This window comes from Salmo salar, chromosome ssa03 (assembly GCF_905237065.1).
Source record: "Salmo salar chromosome ssa03, Ssal_v3.1, whole genome shotgun sequence".
Classification (NCBI taxonomy): Eukaryota; Metazoa; Chordata; class Actinopteri; order Salmoniformes; family Salmonidae; genus Salmo; species Salmo salar.
In genome coordinates, this window is record NC_059444.1 from 91,734,466 (window position 1) to 91,750,156 (window position 15,691).

The following is a 15,691-nucleotide window of genomic DNA, read 5'->3' on the forward strand; positions in this document are numbered from 1 at the left end:
AGGATAAAGTAATCCTTCTAACCCCCCCCCCCCCCTTAAAAGATTTAGATGCACTATTGTAAAGTGGTTGTTCCACTGGATATCATAAGGTGAATCCACCAATTTGTAAGTCGCTCTGGATAAGAGCGTCTGCTAAATGACTTAAATGTAAATGTAAATATAACAACTGGTGCACGTTATCTAAGGAAGTCTCAAGCTATTGCTCACCTGAGGTAGAGGATCTCATGATACGCTGTAGACCACACTATCTACCTAGAGAGTTTTCATCTGTATTTTTCGTAGCTATTTATATTCCACCACAGACAGAGGCTGGCACTAACACAGCATTGAATGAGCTGTATTCCGCCAAAAGCAAAAAAGAAAACTGATTTACAGTTTAAGTCAGAAGTTTACATACACTTAGGTTGGAGTCATTAAAACTCATTTTTCAATGAGTTGGTTAGGAAATCTACTTTGTGCATGACACACGTAATTTTTCCAACAATTTTTTACACACAGATTATTTCACTTATAATTCACTCTATCACAATTCCAGTGGGTCAGAAGTTTACATACACTAAGTTGACTGTGCCTTTAAACAGCTTGGAAAATTCCAGAAAATGATATCATGGCTTTAGAAGCTTCTGATAGGCTAATTGACATCATTAGTCAGTTGGAGGCGTACCTGTGGATGTATTTCAAGGCCTACCTTCAAACTCAGTGCCTCTTTGCTTGACATCATGGGAAAATCTAAAGAAATCAGCCAAGACTTCAGAAAAAAATTGATGTCCTCCACAAGTCTTGTTCATCCTTGGGAGCAATTTCCAAACACCTGAAGGTATCACGTTCATCTGTACAAACAATAGTACGCAAGTATAAACACTATGGGACCACGCAGTCATCGTATACCGCTCAGGAAGGAGACGCGTTCTGTCTCCTAGAGATTAAAATACTTTGGTGCGAAAAGTGCAAATCAATCCCAGAACAACAGCAAAGGACCTTGTGAAGATGCTGGAAGAAAAAGGTACAAAAGTATCTATATCCACTGTAGAACGAGTCCTATATCGACATAACATGAAAGGCCGCTCAGCAAGGAAGAAGCCACTGCTCCAAAACTGCCATAAAAAGCCAGACTACGGTTTGCAACCTCACACGGGGACAAAGTTCATACTTTTTGGAGAAATGTCCTCTGGTCTGATGAAACAAAAATAGAACTGTTTGGCCATAATGACCATCGTCATGTTTGGTGGAAAAAGTGAAGCATGGGGGTGGCAGCATCATATTGTGGGGGAGCTTTGCTGCAGGAGGGACTGGTGCACTTCACAAAATAGATGGCATCATGGCGATGGAAAATTATGTGGATATATTGAAGCAACATCTCAAGACATCAGTCAGGAAGTTAAAGCTTGGTCGCAAATCGATCTTCCAAATGGACAATGACCCCAAGCATACCTCCAAAGTTGTGGACAAATGGCTTAAGGACAACAAAGTCAAGGTATTGGAGTGGCCATCACAAAGCCCTGACCTCAATCCTATAGAAAATGCGTGGGCAGAACTGAAAAAGCGTGTGCGAGCAAGGAGGCCTACAAACCCAACTCAGTTACACCAGCTCAGTCAGGAGGAATGGGCCAAAACTCACCCAACTTATTGTGGGAAGCTTGTGGAAGGCTACCCGAAACATTTGACCCAAGTTAAATCATTTAAAGGCAATGCTACAAAATACTTATTGAGTGTATGTAAACTTCTGACCCACTGGGAATGTGATGAAAGAAATAAAAGCTGAAATAAATCACTCTCTAATATTATTCTGACATTTCACATTCTTAAAATAAAGTGGTGATCCTAACTGACCTGAAACAGAGAATCTATACTGGGATTAAATGTCAGCAATTGTGAAAACTGAGTTTAAATGTATTTGGCTAAGGTGTATGTAAACTTCCGACTTCAACTGTACAAGCAAAGATATGTGTTAGCGGTTAGGTGTTGAAAAATAGAAAAAGGATCTGATAAAATTTGGGAAGCAAAAAATGTATAGGCTTTTTTCTAAGTAATTTAAATATTAATAATAATAATAATTTAAATAAGATTATTTATATGTAATTTAAATAGGATTATTTATAAGTAGTTGAAATAGGATTATTTATAAGTAATTTCAGATGAATCAGAAAAAAATACACTCCCTATAAAGCATTTACAAGGACTTCATCAGAATTGTCAAAACAAATCTGAAATACTGGTAGACATTTCGAATGACAAATTTAATACCTCAACATATGTGACCGACCGGCTCGATTCGGTCTTATGTAGCAAGTAATGCTAAAACAGGGACCAGGGATATATAGCATTTAACTTAAAAACAGAAACAGAAGCCAGTTTCCATATTTCGGCTGGAAGCCTTGGTCAAGAGCATAAACAATTACCAAATCAAATCAAACTTTATTTGTCACGTACAAGTGTAGACCTTACCATGAAATGCTTATTTACAAGCCCTTAACCAACAGCGCAGTTCAAGAAGAGTTAAGAAAATATTTTAAAAAAGAAGAAAGTAACACAATAACATAACAATAACGAGGCTGTATACAGGGTACCGAGTCAGTGTGCGGGGGCACAGGTTAGTTGAGGTAATTTGTACATGTAGGTGGGGGTGAAGTGACTATGCATAGATAATAAACAGCAAGTAGCAGCAGTGTACAAAACAAAGGGGCCAACGTTCTGGTCAATGTAATAGTCCGGTGGCCATTTGATTAATTGTTCAGCAGTCTTATGGCTTGGGGGTAGAAGCTGTTAAGGAGACTTTTGGTCCTAGACTTGGCGCTCTGGTACCGCTTGCCGTGTGGAAGCAGAGAAAACAGTCTATGACTTGGGTGACTGTAGTCTCTTACAATTTTGTGGGCTTTCCTCTGACACCGCCTATTATATAAGTCCTGCATTGCAGGAAACTTGGCCGTACGCATTGCCCTCTGTAGCACCTTACGGTCAGATGCCAAGCAGTAACCATATCAGGCGGTGATACAACCAGTCAGGATGCTCTCGATGGTACAGCTGTAGAACTAAAATTGGGGACCTATGCAACATCTTTTCAGTCTCCAGAAGGGGAAAAGGCTTTGTCGTGCCCTCTTCACGACTGACTTGGTGTATTTGGACCATGATAGATTGTTTATAATGCAGACACCAAGAAACTTTAAACTCTCGACCCACTCCACTACAGCCCAGTTGATATTAACGGGGGCCTGTTCGGCCCGCCTTTTCCTGTAGTCCACGATCAGCTCCTTTGTCTTGCTCACATTAAGGGAGAGGTTGTTTTCCTGGCACCACACTGCCAGTTCTCTTACCTTCTCTTACCTTACCTCCCTATAGGCTGTCTCATTGTTGTTGGTGATCAGGCCTGCCACTGTTGTGTCATCAGCAAACTCAATGATGGTGTTGGAGTCGTGTTTGCCACGCAGTTGTAGGTGAACAGGGAGTACAGGAGGGGGCTAAGTACACACCCCTGAGGGCCCCAGTGTTGAGGATCAGCATGGCAGACGTGATGTTGCCTACCCTTACCACCTGGGGGCAGCCCGTCAAGAAGTCCAGGATCCAGTTGCAGATGGAGGTGTTTAGTCCCAGGGTCCTTAGCTTAGTGATGAGCTTCGTGGGCACTATTGTGTTGAACGCTAAGCTGTAGTCAATGAACAGCATTCTCGCATATGTGTTCCTTTTGTCCAGGTGGGAAAGGGCCGTGTGGAGTGCGATTGAGATTGCGTCATCTGTGGATCTATTTGGGTGGTATGCTAATTTATCTGGGAGGATGCTGTTGATGTGAGCCATGACCTGCCTTTCAAAGCACTTCATGGCTACCGACGTGAGTGCTATGGGCTGGTAATTATTTCGGCAGGTTTCTTTTGCTTCTTTGGGCACCAGGGACTATGGTGGTCTGCTTGAAACATTACAGACTCAGTCAGGGGAGAGGTTGAAAATGTCAGTGAAGACGCTTGCCAAAGCACATGCTTTGAGTACACTTCCTGGTAATCCATCTGCCCCCGCTGCTTTGTGTATGTTGCCCTGTTTAACGCCACAGAAGGGAATTATGATGTGGGGAATCGATAACTGCACGTGGTGAAGATGGCATTGTAGGAGTGGAGACACTAATTAGAGGGCGCGGAACTTCCGTTCATAGTGTGGACGGACCATAAGAACCTGGAATATTATCGCATCGCCAAGCATCTCAACTCCAGGCAAGCTCAATGGGCCGGTTCAAATTCACCATCTCCTGGACACAATTTCATGCCGCTATAGCCCCGCATCTACACCCTCAGACCCAGAGACCATTCTTCCTACCTCAGATGCTGCCCACTCCACGATCCTGGAATGGGCTCTTTCCTCCAGGCTTGCCTGTCAACCTGGTTCCCGTCGGACCCTGGCCTTTGTGCGAAAACGCTTTTGGCGGCCCACCATGGTCCCTGACGTCTCCGTGTTCATCGCCGCCTTCACTGCCAGTGCTCAGAACAAGACTGATCCCGAGCATTTCTGCAGTTCTGTACCTTACGGACTCTGCCATGGATTACTGACCTTTGCCTGACCTTGACCTGTCGTTTGCCTGACCCCTGTTTTTGTAATAAACGTTTGTTATTCTGAACTGTCTGCATCTGGGTCTTATCCTGAGGTCTGATAACTACAGTCCCAGAGTAATAATGTCATTATAGAAGCATGGGCTCTGAAGAGGACTACAGCCCCAGAGTAATAATGTCATTATAGAGGCATGGGCTCTGAAGAGGACTACAGTCCCAGAGTAATAATGTCATTATAGAAGCATGGGATCTGAAGAAGACTACAGCCCCAGAGTAATAATGTCATTATAGAAGCATGGGCTCTGAAGAGGACTACAGTCCCAGAGTAATAATGTCATTATAGAGGCATGTCACAGGGCTCTGAAGAGGACTACAGCCCCAGAGTAATAATGTCATTATAGAGGCATGGGCTCTGAAGAGGACTACAGTCCACAGTATTAAAATCATTATAGAGGCATGGGCTCTGAAGAGGACTAAAGCCCAAGAGTAATAATGTCACTATAGAGGCATGGGCTCTGAAGAGGACTAAAGCCCAAGAGTAATAATGTCACTATAGAGGCATGAGCTCTGAAGAGGACTAAAGCCCAAGAGTAATAATGTCACTATAGAGGCATGAGCTCTGAAGAGGACTAAAGCCCAAGAGTAATAATGTCACTATAGAGGCATGATCTCTGAAGAGGACTAAAGCCCAAGAGTAATAATGTCATTATAGAGTTTTGTCACAGGGCTCTGAAGAGGACTACAGCCCCAGAGTAACAATGTCATTATAGAGGCATGGGCTCTGAAGAGGACTACAGCCCCAGAGTAACAATGTCATTATAGAGGCATGTCACAGGGCTCTGAAGAGGACTACAGCCCCAGAGTAATACATCTAATAATAATAATAATAATAATTAAAATAAAAAGATAATAATTAATAATGTTAACAGCACAAATACATTAAAGAGTTTACCCACCTCCTCTTTTAATATTTATATTTACATGTACAAGATAATTCAATAAAGTTAAACTAAAATGAAGTACTGTACTCTAATTCATATTTCATTACAAACTGCTGATATTTTAGTGAGACTCAACAGTCTTCTGAAATCTATCATGTCCAAACAGGTCCTTCATGTAAATTCTTTTTTTATTGACTGTAAGTTTCTTTTCAGGAACTGAAAGAGAGACATGTAAAAACAGGTAAAAATAGACTTTCGCAAGCTGTTTAACATACAGTGTGACTGTGCTGTACAAACAGGATGCTGCTCCTTCGATGCATTCAGACATCAACTGTGGCGGTCAGAGAACACGTTGCAGCTCTGCATTCTTTTCTTCATTGTCTGTGGGACATTTTATTGTTTCTTTACTTTTGGAACAAATCTAACCACTAAATATTTACTCCTGTTCCCTTGCGATACAAATCAACTGGAGGGTGAAAGGGCAGAACATTGGAACAACCAAAAGGTATGAACTGCTGTTAGTTACCAAGGAGGAACCCATCTGACAAACAACAACAAGAAGAAAGACTCCATACTGTTTGCCATATTCCCAAGGATGTTACAATATCAAACCAATGCTCTACCGATATCCACCGGAACAAAACTATTCTGACAATTATCTCAGTAAATTTTGACGTTGGACGAGATGAGAGCTATGTTTTCCCACCCTGCCGTCCTGTTCCTGTGGATTCAGAGTACTAGTGGATGGATGCATCCTAAATGCCGGATTTATGACAGTGGTGAAGACTTGGGACACTTTCCCACCTGGATCTGCAGCTACCTACCTCGTCATGCAGAACATTACACTGCTGCCTGTGAAGATGTCACAGCCATCGAGGAGGATCTACTTGGACTTCCCCCTAATATCAATACCCTCTGCGTATGTATGACAGATGGCGAAAATAATTTGATGTCTCTGGGTTTTTTCTCTCAGTTTCAGGATCTGGAGTACCTGTACATTAAGGGCTGTTTTACTCAAATCCTTCCATCTGGGAAAAGCCACCTTCCAAATCTGCAGTATTTACATTTGGATGGAATGGGCTCTGGGTGCTGTGATTGTCATACTGGGCCTCATACATTCAGAGATCTAGTCAAGCTGAGTCATTTGACCATATGGGGTTATAGACTATCAGCAATGGCCCCAGATGTTTTCCATGGCATGACTCAGGTACAAAGTTTCATCATTAGTGAACCCTGTGTAGATGATTTGTCAGAGATACTATGCAGAATAATGAATATAAAGTCACTTATAAAGCTAAATATAGAAGCACTAGAGATACAATCGTTAAACCAATCAAACTGCTCCATCTTAAACACCAACGAAAGCATGACACCTGTTTTTAACAATCTAGCAATCTCTGACTTCTCATTTGGTGAAATAACACATGTAGAGGAAGGTGCACTGGCTTGGCTCCAGAACCTCACAAGGTTAACAGGGGCTTTCAGCCAGGAAGTCCTTCTGCGCCTTCCCCTGTCTGGGATTCAGCAAATCCGGTACTTCAGTTGCTCTGGTAGCAATGAAATAGATATTGAAAGTATCTGTAATGTGGTGTTTTTGCTTTCAATCAAGACATTATATTTATACAATGGCAATACAAGCAGCCTCTCCATGTCCAGTGTTGAATTGTGCATTGGGCTAGAATATATGTATTTAGGTGGACCTGGCTTTTTCCATTCAACTCTATATTTGGAATGGCATTTTATTTCCAGTCTAAAAAACCTTATTCAATTAACAATAGACGGCCTGAAAGACAACAGACTTGATATTTGCTCCTTCCAAAAACAACCAATAAAATCGTTAACAAAACTGACTTTAGAGTTGAACAATATACAAATGCTTTTTGCAAAACAATTTATCTGTTTTGGTAACATGCTGTATTTGGATTTAGCAGATAATTCAATTTCAAACATTGAAGACTTTGCTTTCCTGGGATTGACAAATCTGGAATCCTTAGACATTTCAAGAAATAAGATTACGCAGATAAATACAAACACATTTTTTGGTTTACAACTGACAAAACTGACTTTAAGGTTGAACAAGCTACACATGCTTTTTGCTAAACAATTTAGCTGTCTTGTTAAGCTGCAGCATCTGGATTTAACACAGAATTTAATTTCAAACATTGAAGACTTTGCTTTCCATGGATTGACAAATCTGGTGTCCTTAGATATTACAAAAAATAAGATAACGCAGATAAATGCAAACACATTTTTTGGTTTACATAGTTTGACATGGTTAGACCTCAGGAACAATCCACTTATTCACAACATTGAGGCAATGTCTTTCACACACCTCACGTCTCTTAGACAAGTGTTTCTCGGGCAAGTGCACAATCCACTAATAGAACCTGTGATCAAGCTGAATCTGACACTTATATTTGGTGGCATTCTGAGTCAGCTGACCCATCTGTACATTAGTTCAGCTATGAGGCCAATGCAGCTGATTATCGGCAGTAACATCACATCTAAACAGAACCTGAGTCTCCAGCTCAAAGGCCAGACGGTGTCATTTCAGGACTGTGACAGACCTTTCTTTCAGTCTGTAACCCATCTTCATGCTGAAGCTGAAGAATTCCTTTGTGGATCTGAATTCATGGGAAAGTACTTCACGTCTGTGGAGACATTTGACTACAGATCTAAGCTTTCAGCTAAAAGTGTTGATTTAACATCAATTAATCAGCTGATTCACCTGAGGAAACTGACTCTACGACAGGTGGATCTTTTAATACAGCGTTCTGCCGACATCATTTTTCACAACTTGACCAAACTGGAGGTTTTGGAAATGTACCACTGCAGGATTTATTCTTTAGAGGGGAGTTTAACTAAAGACTTGAAATCTTTGAAAACATTGTATTTGCATATAGAGAACATTTATAATGTCTTCTACAGCTTTACTGAACCTCTCTCTAGCCTTAAGTATTTGATACTTCCTCAGATCCAGATCTTTTGCAGTTGTGACAATGCTTGGATCATTACATGGGCCAAAGTGTACAGGCAGGTTGAAGTGATCATGCTTACTCCGTATACTAATCCCGTTATGTATGCTTTGGAGGACTTGATATGCTTGTCGGACAATGGAATAGACACACCTAATTTTGTCAGGTACACAGAAGCCAACTGCACAACAGAGGTTGGCTTTGTGCTCTTTGCTGCGACTGTCCTGGGAGTCCTGTTCTTCATGCTGGTGGTGTTGGTCCATAACCTGGCCGGCCCCTACCTCCTCCCCCTCTACCACATCACCCTTGGCTGGCTGTCGGAGGCCATGCGATCCAATACCAGGGGGCGCTACCACTACGATGCGTTTGTCTCCTATAGCGGGAAGGACGAAAGTTGGGTGGTGGAGGAGCTGCTTCCCAATCTGGAGCAGAGGGGTCCTCCTTTCCTGCGCCTCTGTCTGCACAGCAGGGACTTCCAGCTGGGGAAGGACATTGTGGAGAACATTACAGACAGCCTCTACCGGAGCCGCCACACCCTCTGCCTAGTCAGCCGCCACTACCTGCGCAGTAACTGGTGCTCCCTGGAGATGAAGCTGGCCACCTCCAGGCTGCAGGTGGAGCAAAGGGATATCCTCCTCCTTGTCTTCCTGGAGAAGATCCCCCCTCGCCAGCTGTCTACCCACCACAGGCTGGCTCGCCTGGTGAAGACCAGGACCTATCTGGACTGGCCCCAGGACCCTGATCAGCACCAGGCATTCTGGGACAGACTGTGGGCTAAACTGTCTGAAGCGTGAGATCAGAGGTTGATGTAGGACCTAGTGGACCGAAATGTGACATCAGAGGTTGATGTAGGACCTTGTAGAGTGAATTATGACATTAGAGGTTGATATAGGACCTTGTGGACTGAAGCTTGAGATCAGAGGTTGATGTAGGACCATGTGGACTGAAATGTGACATCAGAGGATGATGTAGGACCCTGTGGACTGAAGCTTGAGATCAGAGGTTGATGTAGAACCTTATGGACTGAAATGTGACGTCAGAGGTTGATGTAGGACCATGTGGACTGAAATATGACATCAGAAGTTGATGTAGAACCTTGTGGACTGAAATGTGAGATCAGAGGTTGATGTAGAACCTTGTGCAAATGAAGCTGTAATGTTGACACATATGTTGAGGTATTGAATTTGTTGTTAAAAGTCCTCCTTACAAAATGTCTTCCAGAATTTTAGATGTGTTTAGACAATTCTGATGAAGTCATTTTAAATGCTCTGTACTTTTTCTGATTAATCTTGAACTACTTATATGTATATATATTCCTATTTAAGTTACATAGAAATAATCATATTTAAATTACTTAAAAATAACTATTTTTAAATTTCATAAAATAATAATATTTAAATTACTTTGAAAAAATGTAATATATTTTTTTCCTTCCACGAATTTTATGATATCCGTTTTGTACTTTTTTTATCACCTAATCGCTAACACATATCTTTGCTTGTATATTTCTTGCTGAGAGTAACTGAAAAAGGGTGTGAACGACAATACATGAATGAATGAAATACATACAATGAAATACATGAATGAAAGACCATGAAGCAGTAATTAATGACAATATGTGAATGATCACAAAGCAGTTCTTTTTATTTCAATATTGATCAAAGGGCTTTGTATTGAAATGTCGTTTTCAGTTGTTTAACTAAATGTAGACGCTTGTTGTTTAACTAAATGTAGTTACTAGTTGTTTAACTAAATGTGTTACTAGTTGTTTAACTAAATGTAGACGCTTGTTGTTTAACTAAATGTGTTACTAGTTGTTTAACTAAATGTAGTTGTTAGTTGTTTAACTAAATAAAGTTGCTAGTTGTTTAACTAAATATAGTTGCTAATTGTTTAACTAAATGTGATGTTAGTTGTTGTAACGGCCGTCGTTGAAGAGAGAAGGGGAACAAGGCGCAGCGTGGTGAGTGTTCATATTAATGTTTTAATAATAAGAAACACTTCAAAACAAACAAGAAAATGAACGACAGCCAACAGTTCTGTCAGGTCACAAAATACTAAACAGAAAACATCTACCCACCAAACCCAAAGGAAAAACATGCTGCCTAAGTATGACTCCCAATCAGCAACAACGATGTACAGCTGTTCCTGATTGGGAGCCATACCTGGCCGAAACAAAGCAATCCCCAACATAGATATACAGACATAGAGTGCCCACCCAAATCACACCCTGACCAAACCTAAATAGAGACATAAAAAGGCTCTCTCAGGTCAGGGCGTGACAGTTGTTTAATTAAATGTGTTGCCAGTTGTTTAACTACATGTCTTGCTAGTTGTTTAACTAAATATAGTTGCTAGTTGTTTAACTAAATATAGTTGCTAGTTGTTTAACTAAATGTGTTGCTAGTTGTTTAACTAAATATAGTTGCTAGTTGTTTAACTAAATATAGTTGCTCGTTATATAACTAAATGTGATGTTAGTTGTTTAACTAAATGTGTTGCTAGTTGTTTAACTAAATGTATTGCTAGTTGTTTAACTTAAGGTGTTACTAGTTGTTTAACTAAATGTGTTGCTAGTTGTTTAACTAAATATAGTTGCTAGTTGTTTAACTAAATCTAGTTGCTCGTTATATAACTAAATGTGATGTTAGTTGTTTAACTAAATGTGTTGCTAGTTGTTTAACTAAATGTATTGCTAGTTGTTTAACTTAAGGTGTTACTAGTTGTTTAACTAAATGTGTTGCTAGTTGTTTAACTAAATATAGTTGCTAGTTGTTTAACTAAATCTAGTTGCTCGTTATATAACTAAATGTGATGTTAGTTGTTTAACTAAATGTGTTGCTAGTTGTTTAACTAAATGTATTGCTAGTTGTTTAACTTAAGGTGTTGCTAGTTGTTTAACTAAAGGTGCTGCTTGAGTGTAGCCTGTATATGGTTCGTGACACATGCATTTGATACATGTCTTAACTCCTGGGCTCGGGGAGTTGTACGCCTTTCTGGACAATTAAGTAATTTCTGCACAATATTGGAGGTAACATAGTTTAATTGTATTATTTCATTATGGTTTGTGCTCTTGACAAAGGCATACAGCCGAAATGTTGGAAACTGGCTTCTGTTTCTGTTTTTAGATAAAATGCTATATGTCCCTGGTCCCTGTCTTAGCATTAATCAGAACAAGTTATTTATATTTTCAGATAAATTAATTGTATTATCTAGAATGCTCCCATATTCTGTATTCTATATGTTCTTAGATCTGACACATGCTGAGCAGATAACTGTCCCTAACTGAGGCCAGCTTTCAGGATCTTGCCCAGGCTAGAAATGATCTATCTACAGTAGACCACAGAGTAGACCACAGAGTATCAAATCAAATCAAAATCAAATCAAATGTATTTATATAGTCCTTCGTACATCAGCTGATATCTCAAAGTGCTGTACAGAAACCCAGCCTAAAACCCCAAACAGCAAGCAATGCATGTGAAAGAAGCACGGTGGCTAGGAAAAACTCCCTAGGAAAAACTCCCTAGAAAGGCCAAAAACCTAGGAAGAAACCTGGTATGGCTGGTTAACCTCCATTATCATGGTGTCTGATGGAGACTACAGCCTTCTCAGTAACATCCACAAAGAAGCATCATCCCTCCAGCTAAATGTCAGGTCTTCCCCGGTGGTAACCTTGCCCGACCCCTGAAGAATTCTGCTGCTTGAGGCCTACAGTAGGATTGAGTTTTGTTTTTATTTAACACTTATTTTACCAGGTAAGTTGACAGAGAACACATTCTCGTTTAAAGCAACGACCTGGGGAATAGTTACCAGGGAGAGGATGGATGAGCTTGGTACGATTAGGTGGCCTTGATGGTACGAGGGTGGTAGGGGAGGGAGGGGGGTATGGGATTCAGGGTGGTATGGGATGAAGGGTGTAATGGGATGCAGGGTGGTATGGGATAGAGGGTGTGGATTGCAGGGTGGTATGGGATACAGGGTTATATGGGATGTAGGGTGGTATGGGATGCAGGGTGTGGATTGTAGGTTGGTATGGGATGCAGGGTGGTATGGGATGCAGGGTGGTTTTCTGCAGGCAACAAATGAAGGAGACCAGAGAAAACCCAATGGCTGAAAGAACATCTCTCTAGGTCAAAGTTCAAGGCCTCCCAAGGTCTTCTGAACAGGTCAATGTAGGAGTAGGTGAAGGTCCCATACAGACAGCAGACAGACCAGTCTATAATCCCGCAGGGGTCACAGTCATTATCAAGGTGACTACGGGCTCCATAGAGAGCAGGGGGGTACACAAACATGACATTGTCACAGGGAAAGCCAGGGGGAGGAGACTGGAGATGTCTGAGCTTCCTGGTTGGGTGGGTTTACAGAGGTGAGGGGGTGGAAGAAGAATCACAAGACTTCTTCTGTGTTTTCAACCACACAGTGTAGCTCTGTCATACTGTACATTCCTATAGAGTGGAAGAGATAGCTTTTAGTGAGTACAGTAGGATATCTGACCAGAGTGGAACAGATAGCTTTTAGTGAGTACAGTAGGATGTCTGACCAGAGTGGAACAGATAGCTTTTAGTGAGTAGAGTAGAATATCTAACCAGAGTAGAACAGATTGGTGTTAGTGAGTACAGTAGGATATCTAACCAGAGTGGAACAGATAGCTTTTAGTGAGTACAGTAGGACATCTAACCAGAGTAGAACAGATTGGTGTTAGTGAGTACAGAAGGATATCTAACCAGAGTAGAACAGATTGGTGTTAGTGAGTACAGTAGGACATCTAACCAGAGTGGAGTCTCAGTGCATGTAGCCCCAGAGTAATAATGTCATTATAGAGGCATGTCACAGGGCTCTGAAGAGGACTACAGCCCCAGAGTAACAATGTCATTATAGAGGCATGGGCTCTGAAGAGGACTACATCCCAAGATAATGGTGACATACTGTAAGACAACAGAGGTACAAGGCAGGCGGGTCACGCCAGCAAACAGTCATGGTAGTTGTGGGACTGAGAACACAGAATAATATTAGTAATGGAACTGCCTTGACTGGTGGACACACACTCTGTCTCCTCCATTTTCACATGCGGTGTGTGTGTGTTTATTTGTTTTGTTTTATTTATTAACTAGGCAAGTCAGTCTTATTTACAATGGACTCCCAATCACGGCCGGATGTGATACAGCCTGGAAGTTTTTGTGTGTGTGCAGAATTTTCAATGCTCAGATGATTTCAAAGATCTTCCTCTATTTACAGCTTTCCTGTAGCTTTCCTGTAACGCTCTATTTATGTTGAAATGAATAAAAATCTGTTGAAATAATGTGTGTTCCGTATGTGGGAAGCTGAGTTTAATCAGCGATGGGGATGGCAACACAGAGGAAAGAAGAAGAAAAAATCAGAAAACTTTCCAACTTAAGGACCATGTTGAGTACCATATGTGATGTCCTCTAAGCTCATTTGGCAAAGCCCCCAGACCTCAGCCCTCAACCCCCAACCCCCAACCCCCAGACCTCAGCCCTCAACCCCCAACCCCCAGCCCTCAGCCCCCAACCCCCAACCCCCAGCCCTCAGCCTCAACCCCCAACCCCCAGCCCTCAACCCTCAGCCCCCAGCCCTCAGCCCTCAATCTTCAGACCTCAGCCCCCAGACCTCAGCCCCCAGCCCTCAACCCTCAGCCCTCAACCCTCAGCCCCCAGACCTCAGCCCTCAGCCCCCAGACCTCAGCCCTCAACCCTCAGCCCTCCCTCAGCCCTTATCCCTCAGCCCCCAGCCCTCAACCCTCAGCCCTTAGTCCTCAGACCTCAGACCTCAGCCCCCAGCCCTCAGCCCTCAACCCTCAGCCCTCAATCCTCAGCCCTCAGCCCTTAGCCCTCAGCCCCCAGCCCTCAACCGTCAGCCCTCAGCCCTCCCTCAGCCCTTAGCACAACCCTGGCATGGCTACCATTAAAGACATGCAGTATACATTTTGGACTGAACAGTTAAAAGACAAAGAACAAAAGAGGAGATTTGTCTCATGGACAATGTGTTCCAGTAGGTGTGGCCTTGACACATGTATGGATCCTGTTGGATATCCTGAACTCATGATGATGATGATGATGTACATCCCAGATTAATGATATGTACTGTACATAGATACACTGTGCACTCTAATCTTCATCCACATATACAATAGGTATTTATTTCAGACGTTGACATAAGTTTATGAAAATGGTTATGTGCCACTTATCAATGTGCTATGCCTGGGTTATGAATGTGGTATCATGTGGGCCTAGGTACCCATCAAGTGTGAACCTTGGTACCCATCAAGTGTGGGCCTAGGTACCGATCAAGTGTGGGCCTTGGTACCCATCAAGTGTGGGCCTTGGTACCCATCAAGTGTGGGCCTAGGTACCCATCAAGTGTGAACCTTGGTACCCATCAAGTGTGGGCCTAGGTACAATCAAGTGTGGGCCTAGGTACCCATCAAGTGTGGGCCTTGGTACCCATCAAGTGTGAACCTAGGTACCCATCAAGTGTGGGCCTAGGTACCCATCAAGTGTGGGCCTTGGTACCCATCAAGTGTGGGCCTAGGTACCCATCAAGTGTGAACCTAGGTACACATCAAGTGTGGGCCTAGGTACCCATCAAGTGTGGGCCTAGGTACCCATCAAGTGTGGGCCTTGGTACCCATCAAGTGTGGGCCTTGGTACCCATCACGTGAAGTATGACCTGCTGATTTTAAATATAATGGATGTTGGAATAACTCCCTGACATCAACAGCTTTAATAGAACTGTTGAATATTCACCTTATAAGGAGCGAAGGAGTAGTCTCAGTTTCTCACAGACATGTTAAACAGATTTAATCACTCAAACACTAGCTTGTCTGTTGTAATGGTGTAAAACTCGATTGTAAAAAAGATTGTAACAGTCATCTTAAAAAGTAATATTCTAAACCCAGTTATTAAATCTGTATGTCTGCACTCCTTAAACGGGAAGGAATCTCAAAGTACATTATTCACTTTGAGATTCCTTCCTGTTTAAGGAGTGCAGCCATACAGCTGTAATAACTGAGATTCCTTCCTGTTTAAGGAGTGCAGCCATACAGCTGTAATAACTGAGATTCCTTCCTGTTTAAATAGTGCGGCCATACAGCTGTAATAACTGAGATTCCTTCCTGTTTAAATAGTGCGGCCATACAGCTGTAATAACTGGCTTTAGGAAGAGTTGAATAGGAGGGCTGTGAGCTAATACATGTTGTTAATTCAACGAGGACGACTTGTTGGGAACT

At 42.1% G+C, this 15,691-nt stretch overlaps 1 protein-coding gene across 1 annotated transcript; it reads left to right on the forward strand.

The window, feature by feature from the left end:
* The first annotated feature begins 5,668 nt into the window (after positions 1-5,668).
* Positions 5,669-9,243, forward strand: LOC106602030 (toll-like receptor 13). Its single transcript, XM_014194479.2, has one exon. It carries the CDS (start codon positions 6,156-6,158, stop codon positions 9,237-9,239), a length of 3,084 nt encoding a protein of 1,027 aa, XP_014049954.2. The 5' UTR covers positions 5,669-6,155; the 3' UTR covers positions 9,240-9,243.
* The last annotated feature ends 6,448 nt before the right edge of the window (positions 9,244-15,691 follow it).